At 47.2% G+C, this 21,550-nt stretch overlaps 1 protein-coding gene and 1 long non-coding RNA gene across 4 annotated transcripts in view; one reads left to right on the plus strand and one right to left on the minus strand.

Annotated features, from left to right (window-relative positions):
• Positions 1–7,591: 7,591 nt before the first annotated feature.
• TMEM200C (transmembrane protein 200C) lies at positions 7,592–13,667 on the minus strand. 3 transcript variants are annotated; one of them, XM_082353575.1, is made up of 4 exons: positions 13,534–13,667; positions 12,686–13,139; positions 12,377–12,463; positions 7,592–9,807 (listed from the first exon to the last, which is right to left on the minus strand). In XM_082353575.1, the coding sequence occupies exon 4, from the start codon at positions 9,705–9,707 to the stop codon at positions 7,860–7,862; it is 1,848 nt and encodes a 615-aa protein (XP_082209701.1). In that variant the 5' UTR covers positions 9,708–9,807; positions 12,377–12,463; positions 12,686–13,139; positions 13,534–13,667; the 3' UTR covers positions 7,592–7,859. The 3 variants fall into 3 exon arrangements, with proteins under 3 accessions (XP_082209701.1, XP_082209699.1, XP_082209700.1); XM_082353573.1 differs by lacking the exon at positions 12,377–12,463; XM_082353574.1 differs by lacking the exons at positions 12,377–12,463; positions 13,534–13,667 and having other exon boundaries at positions 12,686–13,204.
• Positions 13,668–13,690: 23 nt separating this feature from the next.
• LOC309610594 overlaps positions 13,691–21,550 on the plus strand; it is an 83,842-nt gene continuing 75,982 nt past the window's right edge. Inside the window, exon 1 of the long non-coding RNA XR_014234066.1 lies at positions 13,691–13,780. This is a non-coding gene — a long non-coding RNA (uncharacterized lncRNA). The remainder of the gene's footprint in view (positions 13,781–21,550) is intronic.

Below are 21,550 nucleotides of genomic sequence, written 5' to 3' on the forward strand. Positions count from 1 at the left end.
ATAGTAATCCCAAGCAAGACTAATAAATCAAGAAATGTTCCGAGGCCTAAAGCTGAAATGAACTTAGGAATACAAATGGAAGAAATTGTACAACCGACTGTGCAAGCACCGAAGTAATATTTTGTGCTCCAAACACATTGAGATGTGTGCTTATATAAGCAGAAGGATTAGCATTTAGGTCACCAAATTAGTCTTTTGAATTTTCTTGCTCTATCAAGAATTCTGTTTTCTTCCTGACATCTTTTACCATGCCAAATTAACTGTAGCACTTTGGCTACCAGTATTTCCACATTTTCAGTCTCTTACCGATAAATATATCTCTATGAAAGATTTATTTGGTGGCTCGGATAATGACACTGCAGTTGATAATATATCTGTTGAACTTGATCTGTAATAGAAAGTGCTTTTGCAAAATTCTCACTTTGATGGATTAGAAAAAAGAATGAACACACTTTATATTTCTGCCTTGACTGTTTACGCACTAAAAAGTTTGTGAAGAAACCAGAATGTGCGAAATTCAAAGGAAGAGAATAATACTTTTTTTTTTTTACTTTATTAGAATATTTGTACTGAAAAAAGTAGATTTTTTTCCTCTATCTTTTAGTTTACAGCTTTATGTGTAAAGGAAGTATTAGGCTGCATTTATACAGTGCCAAACCATTATTCTGGCTGAATCTGGCTTCAGTGACTATCCCAAAATGACTGGCTACTTAGACATTTAAAAGCATAGTCTTTTGGCGCTAGTCCATAAAGAATACTCAGACTTATCTCGTTCTTATTTGCATCAGGGACAACTAGGCCTTAGATGATCTTTCCTTTTGCTATAAACATTGATGTGAAAAAAAATAGGAATGGGATGCTTTATTAATAAAGATAAATTATTTTTGCTCTGATATAAATGATGTTGCAAATTAATGTACAAATGCATTCATTTATCACGTCTAGATTCTGGAAACATGCCCTGCAGCCTTGATAAAATAGCCCCGAGTTCATTCTGTTTCCAATGCTCACAGCATGTGGATCAACACGGCGTTATCCACCATGCTGGAAGCACACGCCCAGCACTGCCACGTGGCTGATTCCCCACGCAGTCTTATCCCCTTTATACCACGCCGAGAGAAATGATTTCCAGAACTTGAACATTTAAACTAAATGGTTATTTTAAAGCAATATATGATTCAGCAAAAGTAATTCTTGCTCATAAAGACAGCTTAGGTCCAATGAGAATATGGTGAGTTCCCGCGTACTGATACTTCACAACTGAAAAGTCCTGCCTGTCAAGGTCAGTTACAAATGGGGCATAATTAAATGTCTAATAAATATCTAATGGTAGAGAATATATATTTTGAGTACTTTAATGCCCAAATTACTTGAATCTTGATTCCAAAAGTGCTTCTACTACTTATAAAAGGAGATACTTATCTATCTGTCCATAGATAGTTTTGTAGTTTTTAATTTTTTTTTTTGAAACAAACACCTCGCTCTGTCTGCAATTGTGGGGAGTCTCGGAAAAAGACACATTGTGTTATGACATTGTGTTACGACAGTCTAGCTTGTTAAATTGTGTTTTCCCTCCATGCAGTTGCTCAGGCTGGTCCCACTGTTTGACACACCTTTCCCACCTTTTTGCACCCAGCTGACATTTTCTTCATTTCTCAAGATTCAGCTGTAGTGTCCACATGATAACTCTCATAATTCTTACATTGTACTGAGATGATTGGTTACGTGCCTGTATCAACGGTACTACTGCAAACCCCGTGGTCTGGAACTGTGTCTGCGTCATAGCTTCACTCCTCCCACCTAGCACCATGGCGCCTGCCTGCCTCCTGACCCTCAGTGAAAAATCTGAACTGATCCGAAAATGAATTAGGTATTTTACCCAAACAGCAGCAGCTTCAGCTAAAGCTGTTTATTCCTTCAGGTGAAATTATTTTCTTTTAAGTTATAAGCTATATAAAATGGAGTAAGGCAATTACCACATAAAACAAAGGAATGGCCAAAGTCCTGCACTGAGACAAAGTAGTTTTTTGCCCTGTCTTGCTTTGATGGACCTAATACACCAGCTATAATACTTGTGTACTTTCTCCCTTTGAAAGTATAGACATAGTTTAAAGATAGTTGAGTTTCTCAACATGAAAGCAATTTGTAAATGTGCAGATAAGTTTCTCTTCTTCATTATTAAACATTATTAGACGTTTGGCAATCCCTAGTATCAAGCAGATTAGCGTCAATAATACAATGTTACGTTGAATTTCTTAAATATTGGAAAATATACTCCACCATACATTTGCTGAAATAATATTTTCTAAGGAATAAAAGTTACCATAATGTTTCATTGTGAAATGCTCCTTAGCCTACAGATAATCTGCAAACAAGAGTAACCAAGTGCTCATGTGTGAAACAAAAAGTTTTCCTAGCCTAACTTTATGTTTTTTGTCTTTTTTGCAGGATGCCGGCTCTTCCACATCTGGATCTGCCCCCTTGTTTGCTCTCGTGTGATTGACAGTCAGCCTTCTCGCCCTTAGCAGGCCTCAGTCACAGTGTGGGATCAGGTAAGGCAGCACAGGTGCTGAGTCAGGCACAAGCTTTATGATACTCTAGGTGAATCTGCTTAACTTTTTTTAGTCTTTTGACGGCAATATTATGAGCAGAAAAAAACCTGTTATTTTAGTAATGGTTCAGCCAAACATACTGTTTGCCATACAGGGCCAGTTTAAAGTTGAATAAATATATTTGAGATGCTAGAAACCTGAAAGGACCCTGGCTCGGGGATGCAGCCTAAATTCCCAGGATGGGGCCATTTATAACTCCTGCTGTGGTTCGTGCCTAGAGGGACCCACCACCTGACCAGGGCTTTTCTGCCATCAGAGAGAAATAGACAGCACACACAAAAGAAGTTGCTCCCCAGGTCTTTGGAGGTGGCAGGTAGCTGTTTGACTAAAGTTGTTAGTGCAGATGGACTCCCCAATTTGTGGTGACTTAAATCACATATAATTTTCATATCCACTTAAAGAAAGTCATTCCTTTTGAAGAAAAGACCTAAAAGATGATTTCCCTAGAGAGAGACAGGAAAAAGAAGTGCCTTAGAATGCTTTTCAGAGTCTGTCATTCAAAAAGTGAATTTTGAATTTACTTATTTATTTTGGATTTTTAGTCCAAAATAAATAAGTAAACAAACAAACAGTCTGGGTCTACAGAAAACAAATTCCACAAAGATCAGTCCTGTTCTTTATGTGACTATAAAATGTGTGTGTGTATATATATGTGTGTGTGTGTATATATATATGTGTGTGTATATATATATATATATATATATATATATATATATATACACACACACACACATATATATAATATCTTGGCAAAAATAGTATTCTGATCAAAATACAAATTCATATACTTTGTTCTAATTTAATGTTCCTGACAGGGTGTTTTTTTTTTTCCAGTTCTCTAACTCAAAAAAAAATTTCAAAACTGCAGAAAAACTAGTATAGAAAAAACGTTTGTCGAGACAGTTCTTAAAATCCACACACATGTGCCCCTCACTTGAAGTCTTCATCCAGCCTTTCTCCCAGCCCGCTCCCCTCACAGAAAGGGATTGGGACCACGGTGGGGGTGCGGGGAGAGAGGGGATAGCCTGGCCTTCCTGATGTGACCAGCCTCCATAATCATGTCCAGAAACAGCCAAGTTATCTGGTTTGTGTATTCACTGCTTGTTATATAACATTATGACGCCAGGACCATGAGGAGCACACATCCAGCGCCCATTCATTCCATGGTCTGTTGGGGGCATTGCAGAGGCCTCAGTCCTCACTTTTTAAGTTCTCTTCTTTCTATTATGCCTGAATTATAGAGACTTTTCAGGACAGTAAGTTATTGGTTGTCCCTAACAACTGAGCAGTAAATTTAGCCTACCAATTACTTTTCTCTATTTTGCCTTTAATAATAGTAGTTAACATTTACTGAAGGTTTATTTGCGCCAGGAGTTGCTCTGAGTTCTTTAAGTATATTAGTTGATGTACTTTAGTTAAATAATTAATTCTGTGCGTTAGACGCTCTTTATTACCTCCATTTAACCCAGGTCCGGTGTTCTAATCCCCACCCCCCCAAGTCAGGCTTCCAACCACCATGCCGTGTTGCCTTACTCTTTAGCTTTCAAACCTAACGTTATTCTGTTAATAAATAGGAAGGCCATGCGAAATTATTCTGTTTAGCAGTTGATTCTATTTTAACTAAAACTTTAAAAGCTTTTAAAACCACTTTCTACGTGCCAAGGTCGTTGTAAGCACTCTACACAGGTGTGAATTCATTTGATCTTTGCACCAGTCCCGTAAGGGTAGGTACCATTATTAATCCCATTGTCTGAGGAAGGAAATGGAGACACAGAGACACTGAGTAGCTTGCCCATGGTCACCCAGCTAGTATGATAGAAATTCAGGGTGTGGAGGCAATGCATATGCCAATTGTTGCAATTATCTTAACGTTCTAGTCCTGCCACTGCTGTTTGCCTTCGAACAAATTATTTCATCTTTCTAATTCTTAGCAACCTCATTTATGAAGGAGGGGGGCTGATTCCGTGATCTTTTAAGATCTCCTCAACAAACCCTGCAAAGTTGCATTGAAAAAAGCCTTGTTTACGCCTGTCTGAAGACTTAAGTGCAAACTCCAGCTTTTAAATGGCTGTGCATTCTGATTCCTCCGGATATCTCCAAGAATGGTTTCTGGAAAGGGATCAAGCAGGATGCTAAAAATGTAGAAAATATTTTGATGGTCTCCAGAAATGCCAGCTTCAGCTCAGCATCTGCCAGTGGGTACAGATAATCCTCAACACTCTGTGTAAATCCTGGCTCCACCATCCACCAGCTGTGTAAGCTGGGCGAGTACTCCATCATTCTGACCTCAGTGTCTTTCTCTGTAAAGTGGGGATAATAATAACCCTACCTTGATAGAGCTGAGTGAGGATTGAGTGAGGAGTCACCGAGATCATATGTCCAGAGCAGGCAGAAGAGAACTTGGCCCACAGAAAGTAGTAAGCAAACATTTAACATTATTATTGCAGAAGATCTCTGCTCCTATGAAAGGGAAGGATTGCGAATCACTACGGTCATAACTGCAGAGGATTCCTTTCTGAGGTGTGATGGCAGCCCAGCTCCTCCCAAGATTGGGAAAATTGGGCTCATTCTTTATCTCCAGGTTAAAAAAAAAAAAAATCCAGTTAAATTGCTTAATGGTTAAGATAGATGTGACTTGATACTGAGCTAAATTAGTTTGATACTGAGCTAAATTAAGTTACTTAATTTCAGAGGGCCTGTGTCCAGATCAATATGAGCTAGAAGTTTTTATTTAATCTGATTAATATAACAAGGCAATCAGCGTTGTTAAGCCTAGTCAATTGGTTGGACTGAATTTTCTAAAGTTTGTAAGATATAAATATTCTGCCTGCCCCTTAGTTAAACTAAGAGGCAGTGGCTTTATTATTTGCTAAGCGTTTTATAGTATATTTTCTGAGGACTGGAAACAGAATTTTAGAGGACTAGAACCTGCTTTCCCTTTTAGACAACTCATCAAACTCTCTCAGTATGTAAATTACCCAGTATGCAAGGTAATGGAGAAGAAAAACTAGGAAATTCTGAAATACTTTTGTAAGTGTGTTAAAACAATTGAGACTTGAAATTTAACACTACCTGGAGGTATGATTATACTCGCTTGTCACCCTTCTTAGAGGAAACTCACTTTTGCTCTATGGAGGAGCCAAATAAATTAATCCACAGCTTTAAAGTGTGTTATTAGCTTAATGCAAATTCAATCTGGGAAGAAATTAGGTCCTTCAAAAGTTGATCACAGAATGTGACACTAAATGGTAGTTTATGAAGTAGTATATTCACCTGGCAAAGTTGTATGTACAAATATGATACGATTATATCCGGGACAAAACAAATACCCTGAATTTAAGTAAAGCTTTCAGACCTGAAGGCAATCAGAGAGATTATATCTTCCACCATGGGCCCAGAGGGATTAAGAGATTCGCCTAAGGTTACACAGATAGTAAGTGGATATTCCAGATTTGAGCCCGTGATTTCTTGAGCTCAAGGGGAGGGAAAGGCCCATTCTTCTCCGGCATGCATTCACACACTGTTATAATGGTAACAATTCCAATAACCACCGTCTTTGAGTACTCCTCTGAGCCAAGCACTCGACCCGGCTCTGTCCACAGGACCCCTTGTCCCACCCCTCACAGCTCTATGAGGTTTGTCTGGTAATTCTCCTTTTATAGATGGCATCACTGAGGCTCAGCATCTGTGACTTGTTCAAGGCTACACAGCTAGCAAATGCCGAAAGCTGGGGTCCAGCCTCACTCATGAATCTGCACTCTTTCCGCTGGACCCACTGTTTCACTCATGGGAGCCGATATGACCATACCTTTGACAAGGTTTTCCTTGAAAATCAGTATTTTAACTTCCTGCAGTGATAGCCTGAGCTGTGCGTAACTGTAGAACTTGTAACCGAGTAGGTGAAAAAAAGCCGTACCGTTCCCAAGATGCTCAGCTCACACTCCACGGAAGAGGGCATCGGAACGGTACATTAATTACTGTTTGTCTACTGGTCTTGAAAATTAACTTATTGACTTTACTAAAAGTCAAGCGTAAACAATCTACCACATTATTAAAACATTACCTGCTAGCCTATGTAGGCCACAGATTCAAGATCATGAACTTAAAAGCAAAAATCAAATGGTCAACTCCAAGAGGATGACAGCAGAACATGAAGCCTGATGCTCTGTAAATTAATACTTAGAGGTAAACTAGAAGTACTGTAGAAAGTTACTGTTTATTTAATGTTTCATTCTATTTGAAAGAGACACTCCCAAATGTTCAATTCTACCCTATATTTAATAGGTAAAAATATGGAAATTGGTTGAGTGAGGATGGTGCTGAGTACTTTGTGGGAAGAGAGCTAGAATCGCAGTAGCAGTATCATAGCAAAATATCTTAGATTTACCAGCTGAACTGCCTGATGTTTTATGTGTGTTAGAAGTATTAGTTCCAAGGCAAAATGAGGGAGTATTATGTTTGTTTGTTTGGAAACTTGTTTTATTAAAAAAGATTTTTTCATGTTAATGCTATTTTCAGTACAGGTGTGATAGTACTCCATAAAGTATCATGTACTTGATATAGTGAATTTAGGAATGTAACAGTCCATCTAGGTGCTGGCCCCCTCTGGTCTCCATTAGACGCCCTAGTAGCAAAATGTAAATTCCCTTTTCAAAAATAGAGAGGCCTTTGGGCAACTGGATGAGCAGAGTGGGGTGGGGCGAGGAAAGTGCTCTTTCCCGACGAACTCATGCTTTTGGCTTTGACTTCATTTCGTAGTATCAGTTCTCAGAGAACTGAGACAGACCCTTCTATGCTCCACAAAAGCATAGGAGGCAAAAAGCTTGTCATTCACAAGCAGCTGTGGACAAAACCAGCGGCAGAGTACAGGTTAGGGAAATTAGGGATCCAAAAAAAAAAGTTGGAGTAAAGTGCACAGTTACTGTCAAAAATATATTATTTTGATCCTAAGAAAATTAAGAGAATTTTATCTCGTGAACTAGATTGCTGACCTTTTAATACATTTGGTTTTCATAGAACATACAATCACCATCGGACATATAAGACTAGTTTGCTTTTGTTTAAAAAAATTGCTTGGAGTTATCTACAGGAATCTCGTGAACGCAATTCAAGGCTAACATTCTGCAGCTCTTTGGGTAGTGGACGATTTCCTCGGATAAATCCCCAAGGACAGAGGGAACTGTTAAGCTCACTGCTTCAAGCGGGCGTTTCTCCTATTTTCTCACTCTTTTCTCGCCTCCTCTTTCCCTAAATGCCAGTAGTTTCCAGTTCTCCGTCCTCGACCCCTGGGGCGTGAGATCGGGAAATCATGAAGAGTTTCTCCTCGTTTGTAAACTGCCTCTGCACCCGCTGGGGGGGCTCGCCCGCTATGGGCTCCTGGCCGGGACCCTCCGGGGGGCTCTGCTCCGCCCCCGGGGAGGTGGCGGCCTCACCGTCTGGACTTTCACCAGCCACCGGGTCCACCACCGACTCCAGGGAGGTGCCGGCCTCCCGCAGGGGGGTGTAGCCCTTATTGCTGCAGGACGGGTCATCCGACTGGGAGCTCGGCGAGTCCGGCCCGGCGGGGGGCGAGCGCTCCCGCCGAAGCGGGGGCTCGGGGGAGGCAGCTGGGGCCGGGACGCTCGAGTCCAGGTCCGCGCTGCGCGAGGCGGGCGGGGGTTCGGGGGACGAGGGCGCCCGGTAGTCCGGGAGCCCGCTGGTGCTGCGGCGTCGCAGGGCCGCGTACCTGCTGGTCCTGGGCAGGCGGCCACCCTGCCCCCTGGCGGTGCGCGCGGCCGCCGCGCCCGCCGGCTTCTCCGGCTCTCGGGGCGCCCAGCGCGCGCCGCCCCGGGCGCCGCGGAGGTCGGTCAAGCTCAGGTCGAGCTCGCCCCGCGGGATCTCCCGGGAGCCGCGCTCCCCGGGCGCCCGCTGCCAGCCGCGGCTCGCGCCCGCTGCGTCCCCGTCTCCGTCGCGGTCCCCCGGCGGGGGCAGCAGCGCGAAGGCGCTCAGCGAGGAGCCCACGAGGGAGCTGGCGGTGCTCTGGCGCCCCCAGCTCTCGGGGGGGCTGCAGGGCGCCGGGCTGCTGCTGCTGCTGGCGGCCGCGGCGGCCCGGCGACGGCCGGCCACGCCGGAGCGCTCGCGGTAGATGCTGTACACGGCCTCCGCCAGGCTCTGGGGCTCCCGCGGGCGGCGCGGGGACGCGGCCAGGTCTGGGGGGGACGCGGCACCCCGGGCCCCGCCCCCGCCCAGCGCCGCGGGGTGGGGCCACGCACCCCTGCCCAGCATCGCCGTCGCCCCGAAGGCGTCCCCGGCGCCGCCGCAGCCTCCGGGCTTCAGCTCCAGGCCCCGCGACTGCACGTAGCTGAGGAAGCCGTTCAGCGGCGCGGCCCCTGGGGGCGCCGAGGCGGGGACGGAGGACGAGGAGGCGGCGGCGGCGGCGGCAGCAGCCGCGGCGGCCGCCAGGTCTTTGGCGCGGAGGCTGTGCACGTCGATGACGGTGGAGTAGAGGTCCCGCAGGTTGATGATCTTGGTCTTCTTGTCCCGGTTCTCATGGAGCACTGCGTTGGCGCAGATGAAGAGGAAGATGCCGATGCCCATGATGAGGGGCCCAAAGACCTTGAGCTTGTCCGAGTGTAGGTAGCCGGAGAAGATGCGGAAGAAGAAGCCCACGGACTTAGAGGAGGACGAAGAGGGCGCGGGGGACCGTGCTGGAGGCGTGCTCCTGGGCGCGCCCACGGAACTGGCGGTGACACCCTCCGGAGGCCCCGGGTGCTTCCTGGACCGGTTTCTGCTGCCACTGCTGCTGCTGTTGGTCATGGTGGGGACGCGGTGGCCGCTGCCCGCAGGCGGCAGCTGCTTACCCCCCTCCCTATTGGTCCCGTTGGCCTTGGGCCAGTAGCCCACCACCGCCAAGGCTATGCCCACCAGCAGCACCAGGATCCCGCAGAGGGCGATGAGCCCGGAGACGGAGCACAGCTTCAGCTTGCCTTTCACCACCACCACGTCGTTCTTGCGCCTCTTCCTGGCTTTCCGCTTGCGCTTGGGAACCTGGCTCGGGGGGCGGAGGGGATCCTGCTTTCTGGCGGAAATCCTCAGCAGGCCGCCGGTGGCGATCATGGCGAGCGGGTGCAGTGCGGGGCTAGCCCCTGGGGCGGAGGCCTGTGCTGGGGGCGGGGGGGCACCAGCTGCCCACTAGCTGCTCCGCCACCACCTCCCGCTGCAAAGCAGAGGAAGACAGTCAGAGGGTGTAGCCTTGGCTGCAGCAACATCCCACGCGCTGCTATGGTCCCGCTCCCAGATCCCACCACGTGCGTGCCCCTCGCCCCAGGGCCATTACCCGCTAACGGGACTGCCCTAGGTAGAGACCAGGGGGTGCGGGAAATGGATCAGGGAAGAGAAGCGCTGTTGGAATAATTGATCAGAGACGATAAAACACTTTGGGAGTCCACCTCCTCCTCCCCCTCATCCTCCACTCACTCTGTAGGTACTATTCCAGCAGTGCTCATTTCAAACGCTCCTGCGTGACAGCCAACGGAGTTCTGACCATTAGTAAAAGCTATCAATAAATGTGGGACTCAGCGGTAGTGGGCGAGGGCTTTCCTGGCCTTCTCAAGGGAGCTGCCGCAGAGTTCCAAGTCTCTAACCGAGCGGAGGGATCTGTCAATGTGGGGCCCAAAGTCCCAAAAACAGTCACAAAAGTTACTGACTTCTAAAGACAAAAGGAAATCATTTCACTGGATGGGAATTAAAAGTCATATCCTGGCAGACGGATTATTTACTCGAGATAATAAAGAGTTAATGGCTAGGAGAACAGTAGAGAACTATGTCAGTGCTCTGACCATGGATCCCTCCACCAGCTGGTCTCCCAGCCATCACTGTTCTTACAGCTAGAGGCAAGCTGATCCCTCTCACAGCCGCTTCCTCATTTCTCTTTCGCAACATCTGGACAGCTTCTTGGGGTGGAATATTTAGTTTTAGGTAACTGGTTATGTAACTGCGCTCTTCCTTCTGGCCTCCTCTCCTCCCTCAGAGGAGCTCCCTTAAAGGTATCATGTGCTAGATCTCATCAGGGAATTTGAGAAGTCCCCCAGAATCTCCAAGAGAAAGATCTTTTTCTCATATGGGAAAACTCCAATCTAAAACCAAAACAAAACAAAAACTAAAATACAAACTCTGCCATAATAGCGTTCTGACCCCTTATTACTGTGCCAACAGCACAGTCTAAAGAATCCAAATATTTAAATGAGGAGGCAGTTAACTAGGTACAGCAGTCTACATAATAACGATTTGTAGAATGACATTTCCCCACATGAGAGCTGTTTTCATCTTTTTTTCTCATGAGGTCATTTTTAGGAAAGGAGGGCAGCAACAGTCAATGGAATATCCTATAGGAAGTTTAGTTGGTTATAATAAAGCTTGGGTAGGTAAATGCACAGACGCATCTCTGTGGATATCTGTCAGCTTCTAAAAATTTCAATCCTACTGGATCTCCAGAGTAACACATTTTCTGTTCCACTGGTTGTGTTCCCTTCTATAATAGAGATGTTAAAATTAAGGGCATTGTATGAACTTGAAAGGCTTAGATATCACTCACAAGCCTTTGGAAATTATATCCTTTATAAAATAATTAATGTTTTAGAATAAATTACCCTTTGGAAATGTGGGATTACTTAGGTAGACTTTTGCTTTTAATTGGTGCCTGGGTGAAGAGCTTTGGCCCTTGATTCACCTCCATCATACCAGTTCAGGCAGGATCATTCCTCCACTGGTGGAAAAGCAAATGGTAATCAACTATTTCCAATGTTTGCAAATCAGTATCTCCTTGGAACTTAGTTGGTTTTCGGTAAGGAGAAACGCCAGGTGGGTGAGAGAGGGGTTAAACATGAGGTAGGTTACAGAGAGTTAGTAGAGACATCTATAAACCTTTTGAATTTTGTTTTTAAGGAGCTGCACCAGTAAGTACAGATTGGGAAAAAAAACACAAAAAAACCCCAAACCAGAGTACCTTACTGTCCATCCCTTCCTCCCACCACCAAATGAACACATTCATTATGTAGTTGTAACGCAAAGACTGCTTAGACTCTAGCATCTTTAATGTAATAATCTGAAGATCTGTGATTATTTTAAGAAGGATTGAGGAAGCCAGACATTTTAGAAGCAAACCCAGACTCAGTTGGCAAGGTGGCTCTCCCAGAGGAGAGAAGGGCTAACTAACATTTTGTTGGGCATTGATACGGATGCTGGACGTCTTGGGAGAGGAAGGTCCACACATGTATTTCACCTCAGCAAGGCAGCTTTGGCTCTGGGTAGAGTGTAAGGAAGATTGGAATGGATTTCAACAAATCGTTTACAGAAGATCTTTAAAATTAGTTTAACAGCTAGTAATTAACTCCCTAGTTTATTATTCCTTCAGCTCTGATGAAGCCTGAACTCCTTTATTATGTATTTCCATCTGACGAAAAATACTGATAAAGGTCAGATGGCAAGGAAAACCCACCTTTGAGGTTTTCTTCCTACAGAACGAAGGAAAACAAACTTACCATTCGAGCTTGGCTGCCCTAGCAATTTACTGCCTGGTGCTGGTCTTTGGGTGGTTAAGGAATGGAGGATGGGGAAGCAAAGGAGGGATGTCTAAAAATACAACCGCTTCCAAGAGAGAGACATTCAAGTTCTCGGCTCATGATGGATTAAGCCCCACTCGGTGTCTGAGGCTCAGAGCCCACAGGACTGGGAGCGCCCTGCCCTGCCCGGGACTCGACCCAGGTCCTCGACCCCCGGTCACTCACTGGCAGGGCAGCGAGCCCCTTGCCCTTCTTATTAGGTCTGCTTATTTATGTTGGAGTCACATGAGTGCCGCAGCTGGGAGTCCGCCTCTGGAAAGAAAACAGGCAGCAGCGAAGTGAGGGCGATGCTGAACTCGCTTTCATCTGGGCAGCGCATGCCGTGTAGCCCGCCCAGGAAAATGACTCTCCCGAACACCCGCCCGGGGGACCCAGGCCCGGGCAGGAGGGCTGGGGAGGGGCCGCTCGGGGGCCGGGGACAGACAGAATTGCTCAAAATGGCAGCACTGGAAGCAAACAATATCGCTCACTTACCCGGGAAGACTGGGGCAGCTCGCGGCCAGCGAACGGGCGCTCGGGCTACACAAAGGAACCATGGAGAAACTTTTTCAGCCCGAGCCGACGGCGGAGCGCAGGGACAGCGCCTCGGGGGCCCTCCATCCGAGCGCGGCTTAGCAGCCCAGCGGGGGCGAGCGCTCGCCCGGGGTGCGCAGCCCCCTACGGTGCCGGGGCGGGAGCCATTTCCAAGAGTTTCCAAGAAGTGTCAGGTCCTCCGCATCCTGCATCCTGCCTGGAGCCGCTCTCCCCGCCGCCGCCGCCGCCCCGGTCCCTCGCCGTGCCCTCCCGCGGCGCTCCCGGCCGGCCCGGCGCCTCTTTGTGTGGCTGCGGCGCGCCGGGCTCCGCCGGGTGGAGTTGAGCCCGCGGCGGCGGCGGCGGCGGCGGCGGCGGCGGCTCGCTCGGCTTGGGGCGGCCGGACCCGCGGCTGTTGCTAAGAGACCGGAGCCATGACACAGGGAAATTGCTGCAGGATGGCAGTCGGTACCCGGCCCGACTCGGCAGCTCAGGGGCGCACCCGCCCCCCGTCCCCCGTCCCCCGTCCCCCGTCCCCCGTCCCCCGCCTCCTCCCCGGCTCCCCGCCCCCCCCCCCGCCGGCCTCCCCCCGCTCCCACCACTTCCTCCCGCGGGCGCGCGTCCCTTCGGAAGAACCACTTCCCCGAGGACTGGGAGGCGCGAGGGGAGGCGGAGGAGGGGGCCCGGGCCGGGGGCGCGCGCGGGGAGGGCAGGGCGCCGGGCGCCTCGGCCTTGGCCCTCTCATCCCCCGGGGCGCCCCGGGACCGCTGCCTGCCCTGGCTGGGAGCTTTGTTCTTTTTCTCCCAACTAACCTGTCTGAGCAGCGGGCCGGAGGGGGCCCAGAGAAAGGGCCGCCGCTCCGGGAGGAGCTCCCCATCAGCATCCGAGGGGCGCTCTCGGGGAGCACGGGGTAGCGCCCCCGTCTCCCTGCCTCCCCCCCTCCCCGCCTCCCCTCTCCTCTCTCCTCTTTTGTTGCCTACACTCTCGGACACGACACAGCCTTTGCTGTTTCCCCCCCTCCCACTTGGGAGCTGGCAGTGTGGACGCAGAGCGAACACAGTAAGTTGTCCCCCAGCGAACTCGGGCCCGGCCGAGTGGAGCCGCCCCCGCCGAGCTGCGCGCCCCGCGGGGCTCGTGGCAGCCGCGGTCCGCTGTCCTCGCGCTCCCTCCCAGCCGGGCTTTGTGGCCGTTCCCCGGGACGCGGGCAGCTGGGGCCCATCGGAGATTAGAATCGGCTCCGGGGCTCTCGCTGGGCAGCCCCTCCTGCTCCGACCCGCTCGGTCATCAGCAAACATGGAAAGGAAAACTGTAATTCTCCAGGAATCAGGCTTAGAATCAAAAGAGGGGAGGTGGGGGTAGGGAGGCCGTCCAAACTCCCTACGTCATTTTTAAAAAGCGAGAGGGAGAGAGAAATCCTGTTTCCTAGCTCATCCCTGCCTTCCTAACTGTAAAGTAAAAATGACAGGGAAAAAAGAATTTCAAAGTGGAATTTCCCCGTGGAGAATTGAGAAGAAAGTAAGAAAGTTTTCAATTATCTATTGAAATGGGGCAGCCGAGGTTCAAGAAGAAAGCAACAGAAGAGCAGGTGCTGTCTGAACTTTGGGGTCCAGACAGAAATATTTGGCTGGGGGCGCTGTTGTATATTCTGAGTTTGGCTGTTTAAGCGTCCACGGATCCCACCCAGGAGGGCTTTGCTGCCCACGGTTCCAGTTACAGGATTGTTCTTCAAGGTGCACAGCATTCTCTTATGTTTAAAGCTAGAGCTTGCACTTTGCAAAAAGAACAATAAAGACCAAACATTTACGGGTTTAAAGAGAGAAATGTGATGATATGGGGATGGAGATAGTGGGGAGACAGGAGAGGGTGGAGGAGAAATGTTTCCTCACGGGAAACCTCCTGCACCTGCTTGTTTGGAGGGTGGCCTCTGTCCCCCTTTCCAAGCAAATAATGAAGCTGGATGATGATCAGGGTATTCAGAACCCACCACCTTCTACCTCTCTGTTCCTGCTCAGATTCAGAATGCTAGAAAACAAGCCATAACCAAGGGAAAGTTTTCAGTCCCACATTGGAGTGTTTCCTTTTAGAGAAATCACTGCAAAGAAGAAATCACTTGGTCTAATAGTCATTTTAAAAGGTTTTGGGGTTTGTGTGGTTTTTTTTTTTTTGGCTCTGAGCATCTAGACTTCTTGAAATCCAGTAATAAACTCGTGTTTTGCACAAAGATTGGATCTAAGATCTCATTTCATTACACAGCTAGCTGCCAGGGGCCACGGGTGGCAACTCCTATCCTCGTGGGCCTCTGTTTGCTGAGCTGTGTAAACGGGAATCATGCTGCAGAACTTCAATACAGTCTGAGGTGGATTAAGCCATTAATAGTTTCAAATTTCTACATAAATTATAGCCCTCATTTGCACAGTTAAAACTCATTTGAGGGATTTGAGGAGAAAAGAAAAGCATCCTTTTCTAGACAAACAGGCCTTGGGACATATTTTTCTTATGTTGGTGACTGCAGTAAAATTTCTGGTTTATTATTCAAAGGCTTCCTTCCAAACTAAGTTCTTTGGAACTTTGAACTGTTTCATTTCACCTGAGTGTTATCACCTTCAGTAATTTTGTTTTCAGCTCAGGGTATCAGAGGAAATCAGATCACATCTGTTTCCAGTGGAGTCCTTTATCACCTCTGTAATAATATCATATCAACATACATTCCCATGGGTTTCCAAGTTATGTAGTTATTTTGAAAGGAACAAAGATGCTCTTGGCCCTTCTGGAGTTACTTTCTTTCTAATTACACTGGCCGTTCAGTTGGGATGATTTCTGAGATTGTGGGACACTCCCTTTCACCCTGCTGGAAACTGAAGGGCCAAGGCTACCTAAGCATAATAATTCACCAGTGTCTCAAGAACTCGGGGCTCAGCCCAACATTCAGAACATGTGGTACCAGGACAGTAATGAAGGCCTTGGGAAAAAAGAAGAGGGAAAAGATGAGCTTAGTTTAGTTGGATTAAACTCTGACCTGAAATCTTTCATCTGCTCTTTCTTAAAAACAACGCTTATGTAATGTATTCCGTTTCATAAGTAATTCACAATCCATTTACTGACCCTGATCACTTCATCACCCTTGGGCTGGCGGCTTGCTTGCCTGTGCTCCTAGGGCCGCTCAGGGGAGACGCCATGGTGGCTGGCCTGCCGTAGGCCCACTCAGGCCCACCTTGGTCTCCAGGAACGTGCAGTGGGAAAGGCTTTGCTTGTGTCAGCCGCTCAGCGATTCCTACCTCTTCCCACGCCCTGATCTCACAGACTGTTCAGGCTGCAGAAACAGAGGTAGTTTAGGGTCGTATATTCTGGAACCAGTTTGTATCCTCCACAAACTAACGATGTAATTTAATCAGATCAGTAAATGATGTAATCTTCTCTGCCTCGGTTTCCTCATCTGTTACGGGGATCATGACACACACCTACCTGATAGCATTACTGTGAGGATTAAACAAGGTTAGTTCATGTTCACTAACGCTTAGCGCGTGGTAAACACTCATTACATTTAGCCATCATCCTCGTTAGCCTGCACATCTTCTCCCAGCTTGTTACCCTCACTCTCCCATTGTGTTCACATTTGCCAGCATCTACATGGGAGGTCCCTGCACTTAATCACTCTGAAATGGAGTTACAGGATCAGCTGTGGTGATTGCACGACACCTGCCCTTGTGGCCCACGTGGCGTTGGCCCAGTGCCACTCAAGAAGCCCACTCTCCAGGGGAGTGGAAACACTTTCCCCATTGCTACCTCACTCATTTTGCAATTACCAGGGCCCTTTCATTTCAGTTTGCTGGAGAACCCAGATTTCAAACTCATGTCAGTCTAGAGGCAAGTTAGGAGTTTGCAGAAACACAACCAAGAGGACAGTCTTCAGACTGGAGGTTGAGGACTTCACAGAAAGGACTCTAAAGCCTTTTTCTGGCATCTCGACAGCAGAAGAATGAAACCACTATCTCGAGGTTGAACATGGGACACCAAATATCTCACTCCTCCTCTCTTCTTTTTCCCTCTTCATACCCCTGCCGATAAAAGACAATAGGACAAACAAAAACACGACCAAAGAAAACAATAAACCAAGCAATAGATTTAGCAAGTAAAATCTCACATGGAACATACGCTCAAAAGCTATGTGTTGTTTAGCTGAAATTCAGATTTCAGCGGGCACAGTCTTTGATCTTTATCCCCACCATTACATACCTTGGTAGCCTCACACTTTTTCATGGCACATGCAAAGGACAAAAGAGCCTGATAAAACAGAAAACAGGAAATGCAACAGTGGATTAAAGCCCCATTAGATTTCTTTTGGAACAGAATAGGCAAGAAAGAAAACACCCAGCAGAGCCTCGATGGAGCAATAGAACTTAGAAGCCCAAGGATGGGAAAGCTTTGGTTTCTCACAGCTAGAGGTTACGTGGTTTGTGTTTCTAGCCCTTCCCCACGGACACTGCTGTGCCAGAAGGACTGGCGCTTGCCTCTGCCTTTACTCCCCAGAGTCCCACAAATGAACCTCTGAGAGAAGGAACTCAGCATCACTTTCAGGAACTTCTGTTTGGAAACTAAGGGTAAACTCATGCTGTGTCAAGGTCACGATCCAGCCTGTTTCCTGTGTTTCTGAAAGTTGTCAGTGTTCAAGCCCAAATGCTTACACCACAAAGGAAAGGAAATGATGAAACGTCTAAAGAGGCTTCCGTAGAGCACATCGTATGGGGGCCTTTACCTCCATTCCAGACAAATGGCATGTGGCAAAGACAGCCTTCGCGTTCTGCCTTCAGCACCATTCATTCTTAATTTTGCAAATCACCACGCTCTAGAGACTGACCAGTGGTTGTTTTCTCTAATAGATAGGTTCATTTTTGTACATTCAGTTTCCCCCCATGGCCTGCATTTTCTACCATTTTCCAGGTACACCGTCAAAGCTGGATTGTGTGCCTCATAAGATAATTGAGGTCTAAAGTGAGAAACCAGGGTGTGTTGGCAGGCCTGAAAGCTGATCAAAGCCGAGCTTGGAAAGGGCTTTGCAGACGGGGCTCCATCAATGGAACAGCCAAGAAGAAACCCACAGCTAAATGTGCCCTGTGTTCCCAAAACATATCCTGAAGGTCCACACTGACGCTGCTCCCGTTATTTCTTGTACGCCACAAGCACTACAGGTAGAAGACTTGTCCTACTGAGAACTAATAAAAACTCACATGTCCAAGCTCCTTTCAAAATTAATTGTGATGTGAGCTGCTGTGAGTACCCAGCAGGAAAGGAGCACAGACAAGGAACTCGTTTTCAAAAGTAAAGAAACATAAGATTCCAAGATGAGTGCTTGGGTGACAGGTCTCTGACGCATCCCACAAGCATTTTCTTAAGTGCCTCTTGTGTGCCCAGCTCTTTGATTCTTGCGTTTATTCACTCAACAAATAACCTACTATGTTATAGTTACCATTCTAGGCACCGGTGGGTAGAGTGATGAACAGTGTAAACAAAGTCCCTCTCTGGGGTGGGGGGGGGGAGGCAGATAATAAACAAGCAAGTAAACAAGCGAGGAAATTTCAAACCTTGATGAGTGTTAGGAAGAAATTAAAAGAGGGTGCTGTGACTGGTCAGAGGGGGCATCGAGAGAGAATAATTTCGATCGGTGTTCAGGGAGGGCCTCGCCAAGGAGTGGGGTTTGCACTGAGTACTGAAGGCTGAAAAGGAGCCGACCATGTGAGAGTATTCCCGGAGAAAGAAGAGATTAGGGGACATGGCCCTATTAGCCTATAATTTAGTTAGATTCATCAAAAAATAACTAGTGACCAATGCAAGGCAAGAGGGCAAAATCTCTAAGTGCTAGAGGACTTTAGAAGAAAATGATCACTGGGGAGAAAAAAACCAGTTAAGGAATACCTCGTGGATATGGATCCCACCCTTGACCTGGGGTAGATTTGGGCCAGTGGAGGGAAGGTGTGGAACTGGGCTTGTGAGCATAATGACGTGAACATAACCTTTCTGATGGGTGTAAGGGGCCCAGGGAGTAGGGGCCAAGCATTCCATTGACGGAGATGTTACGATGCTTAGAACGGGAAGGAAGCTTCAGATGCTCTAGTCTCTTGCTTCTCCTCGTGTGGTCCGTGGACCAACGGCATCAGCATCACCTGGGAGCTCATTAGAAACGCTGCCTCTTGGGCTCCACCCCAAACCTGCTGAATCAGAATCTGCATTTTAACAAGATGCCCAGATGATTTGTGTGCACATTAGACTCTGAGAACCACTGCTCCAGCCCAAGCCTCTCATTTGAGGGATGAGGGGACAGAATTCGCCCCATCCCCATCTTTGTGTGCATCCATGTGTGAGAGAAAGAGAGAGAATTTTGCTTTTAACTCTGTTTCAAGTAGTGCACCCGGAAGTACATAACATCTGTGGCCAAACGTGTGTTTCTTTTTTTAATATAAATTTATTTTATTTATTTATTTTTGGCTGCCTTGGGTCTTCGTTGCTGCGCGGGGGCTTTTCTCTAGTTGCGGCGAACGGGGGCTACTCTTCATTGTGGTGCACGGGCTTCTCATTGCAGTGGCTTCTCTTGTTGTGGAGCACGGGCTCTAGGTGCGTGGGTTCAGTAGTTGTGGCTCGCGGGCTCTAGAGTGCAGGCTCAGTAGTTGTGGCACACGAGCTTAGTTGCTCCGTGGCATTTGGGATCTTCCCGGACCAGGGCTTGAACCCATGTCCCCTGCATTGGCAGGCGGATTGTTAACCACTGCACCACCAGGGAAGTCTCCAATGTGTGTTTCTTACACAGGGCAACAGCATGTTTTTTAGCTCAAATGGAAGAGGAAATTAAAACTTTGTGGCTTTCACAGGTGTATGCGTCATTCTAGGAAACGGGTTTGGCGGAGGTGAGTCCTGAATCCAGCTTTCTGAAAGATCAGGTTTACTCTACTCTGGGATTGCCCTTTGGATTCAGACCATTTACACTGAAGTAACTCTGCCCCTTCTAGTTGGGTATGAGATAGGTGATTAGATGCCTGAGTGTCTTATTGTCTGACCCCTCCCTTTCAAGGTAGTTGTGGGGAAGAAGTGAGATCGTCAGGAGCAGCTTGGAGAAGTGGGTGTGGGGAAGAGGCCCTCTGGTCCCCCATCATCACCACCACCCCAAGAAGCACCCCTAAGTGAATATATGGAAGTAAAAACTGAGTACTTGCTATGGAAATGCTCCTCCTCCCATCGTATCATTAAGCCTATTCTATATAGAAATTTTGGAGCTGCCACTGTAGGTGTTGCTTGGGATACAGGTGTGGAGGCCTGTGCAGCCTTATTCAGGTGTTAGTGGTTGTGATGATGGTGGTGAATCCTTACAGGGGGCTCTTCGTGCATTGGGTGCTGGAGATGCAGTGGAGGGCAGGAGCTACCTACGAAGCTTGGGTCGGATCCAAAGACCCTGGGGAAGGGTTCCCCAGGGTGCTTTGCGGTTCCCAGTGAGTCCCGGCCAGGCAGGGGGCAGCGGCTGCCACTCTCACCTCCTTATCTTCTAATCTTTGATACGCCTGCAGTCATTGTGTTCTGGTTCGTTTGTTTGTGTTTTTGTTGTTTATAAATCCTGAAGTGTGCTTTTCCTTTGCCTTTGGTTACTAAGCTTCACCAAGATGGTCACTTCCTCCATAGATGGGTCTGGAAATGGCTTTAATTGTACTTGTAAAGTTTGAGATAAATTTCTTCATTTTCTCTCCGGTGGAGGTAAATGACATTTTCATACATTTATCTCCTATTTTCTGTCCCAGAAGGCAGGGTCCGGATCCCTTTCACTTCTGTACTGTTCTCCAGTTTCCAACTTAATTCCCTTCAAAGGAGCACATCTGTGGTGCCTGCCCCGCTACCCCTCCCTGAAAAAATAGTTACTGAACAACTACTTGTGTGGGAGTCAGATACTGTTCTAGTCCTGTGTTTGGAACAATACAAAATTATATATTTTTTGTGTATGTGACTGTGGACTTGTGAAATTAGATTGATTGACTAGGGTGACTGAGGAGACCTTTATACCTGTCCAAGGACAGAGTATTGACAAATAAAAAGGAGCGTTTCCTCTTAAGTATCACTGTGAAAGGAGTCCTCACCAGACTATAACTTGAGTTCATATTGGAAACTTAGGTTATTGCTTCCTTTCTAAAACAAAGAGTGGGAAAAAGTTACGCATGTTATGTCAGGAGAAAAGCTGATATTATAAAGCCTATATAATTTTATTCAAAAGGATGAAGATAAAATTAAAATGTATCTACACTTGGAAAATGTGTCAGATATTTTGAGAGTAATTGTGTTTTGAAGTAGGCCTGGGTTTCCTCAATCTCGCGCCCGGGGCCATTGCAACCATCACGTGAGTCCCATGCTTTGCTCCACTGTTCAGGAATCCAGGTGGTGGGCCTCACATGACCTCACCCTGTTTTGGAATCCCTGCTGCTGACCTACTGAACATGTAACTACAGAATCTTAATGTTTGGGGCTTAAGATTGTTAGAAGCCAAATGACCACCAGGAGGAATTAATTTTACATTTGAAGGGGGTGCCACCCAATTCATTTTTTAGTACACACCCTTTTCAGATGACCCCATTGTAACAAGTGTAATATATTTAAATCCTTTTAGAGTATAAATAGTCAGAGCAAAAGAGAAAACTGCCTGCCCCAAACGACCATCACAGAGCACATAGATGTCTAATACATAAAACCAATAAATCAGCCTTGATAGAGTATTTTTACCCAATGAAGAACTCTTATCAGAACCACAAAAAAAGTTACATGATTAATGTGGGCTCGAAGTAATATTAATATAAATTTTTT

The sequence above is a fragment of the Balaenoptera borealis genome (genome assembly GCF_965194805.1).
Source record: "Balaenoptera borealis genome assembly, chromosome: 14".
Taxonomy (NCBI): domain Eukaryota; kingdom Metazoa; phylum Chordata; class Mammalia; order Artiodactyla; family Balaenopteridae; genus Balaenoptera; species Balaenoptera borealis.

Excerpts from the sequence above, each read along its gene's own strand:
- TMEM200C (XM_082353573.1), bottom strand. The coding sequence starts at position 9,707 with ATGATCGCCACCGGCGGCCTGCTGAGGATTTCCGCCAGAAAGCAGGAT.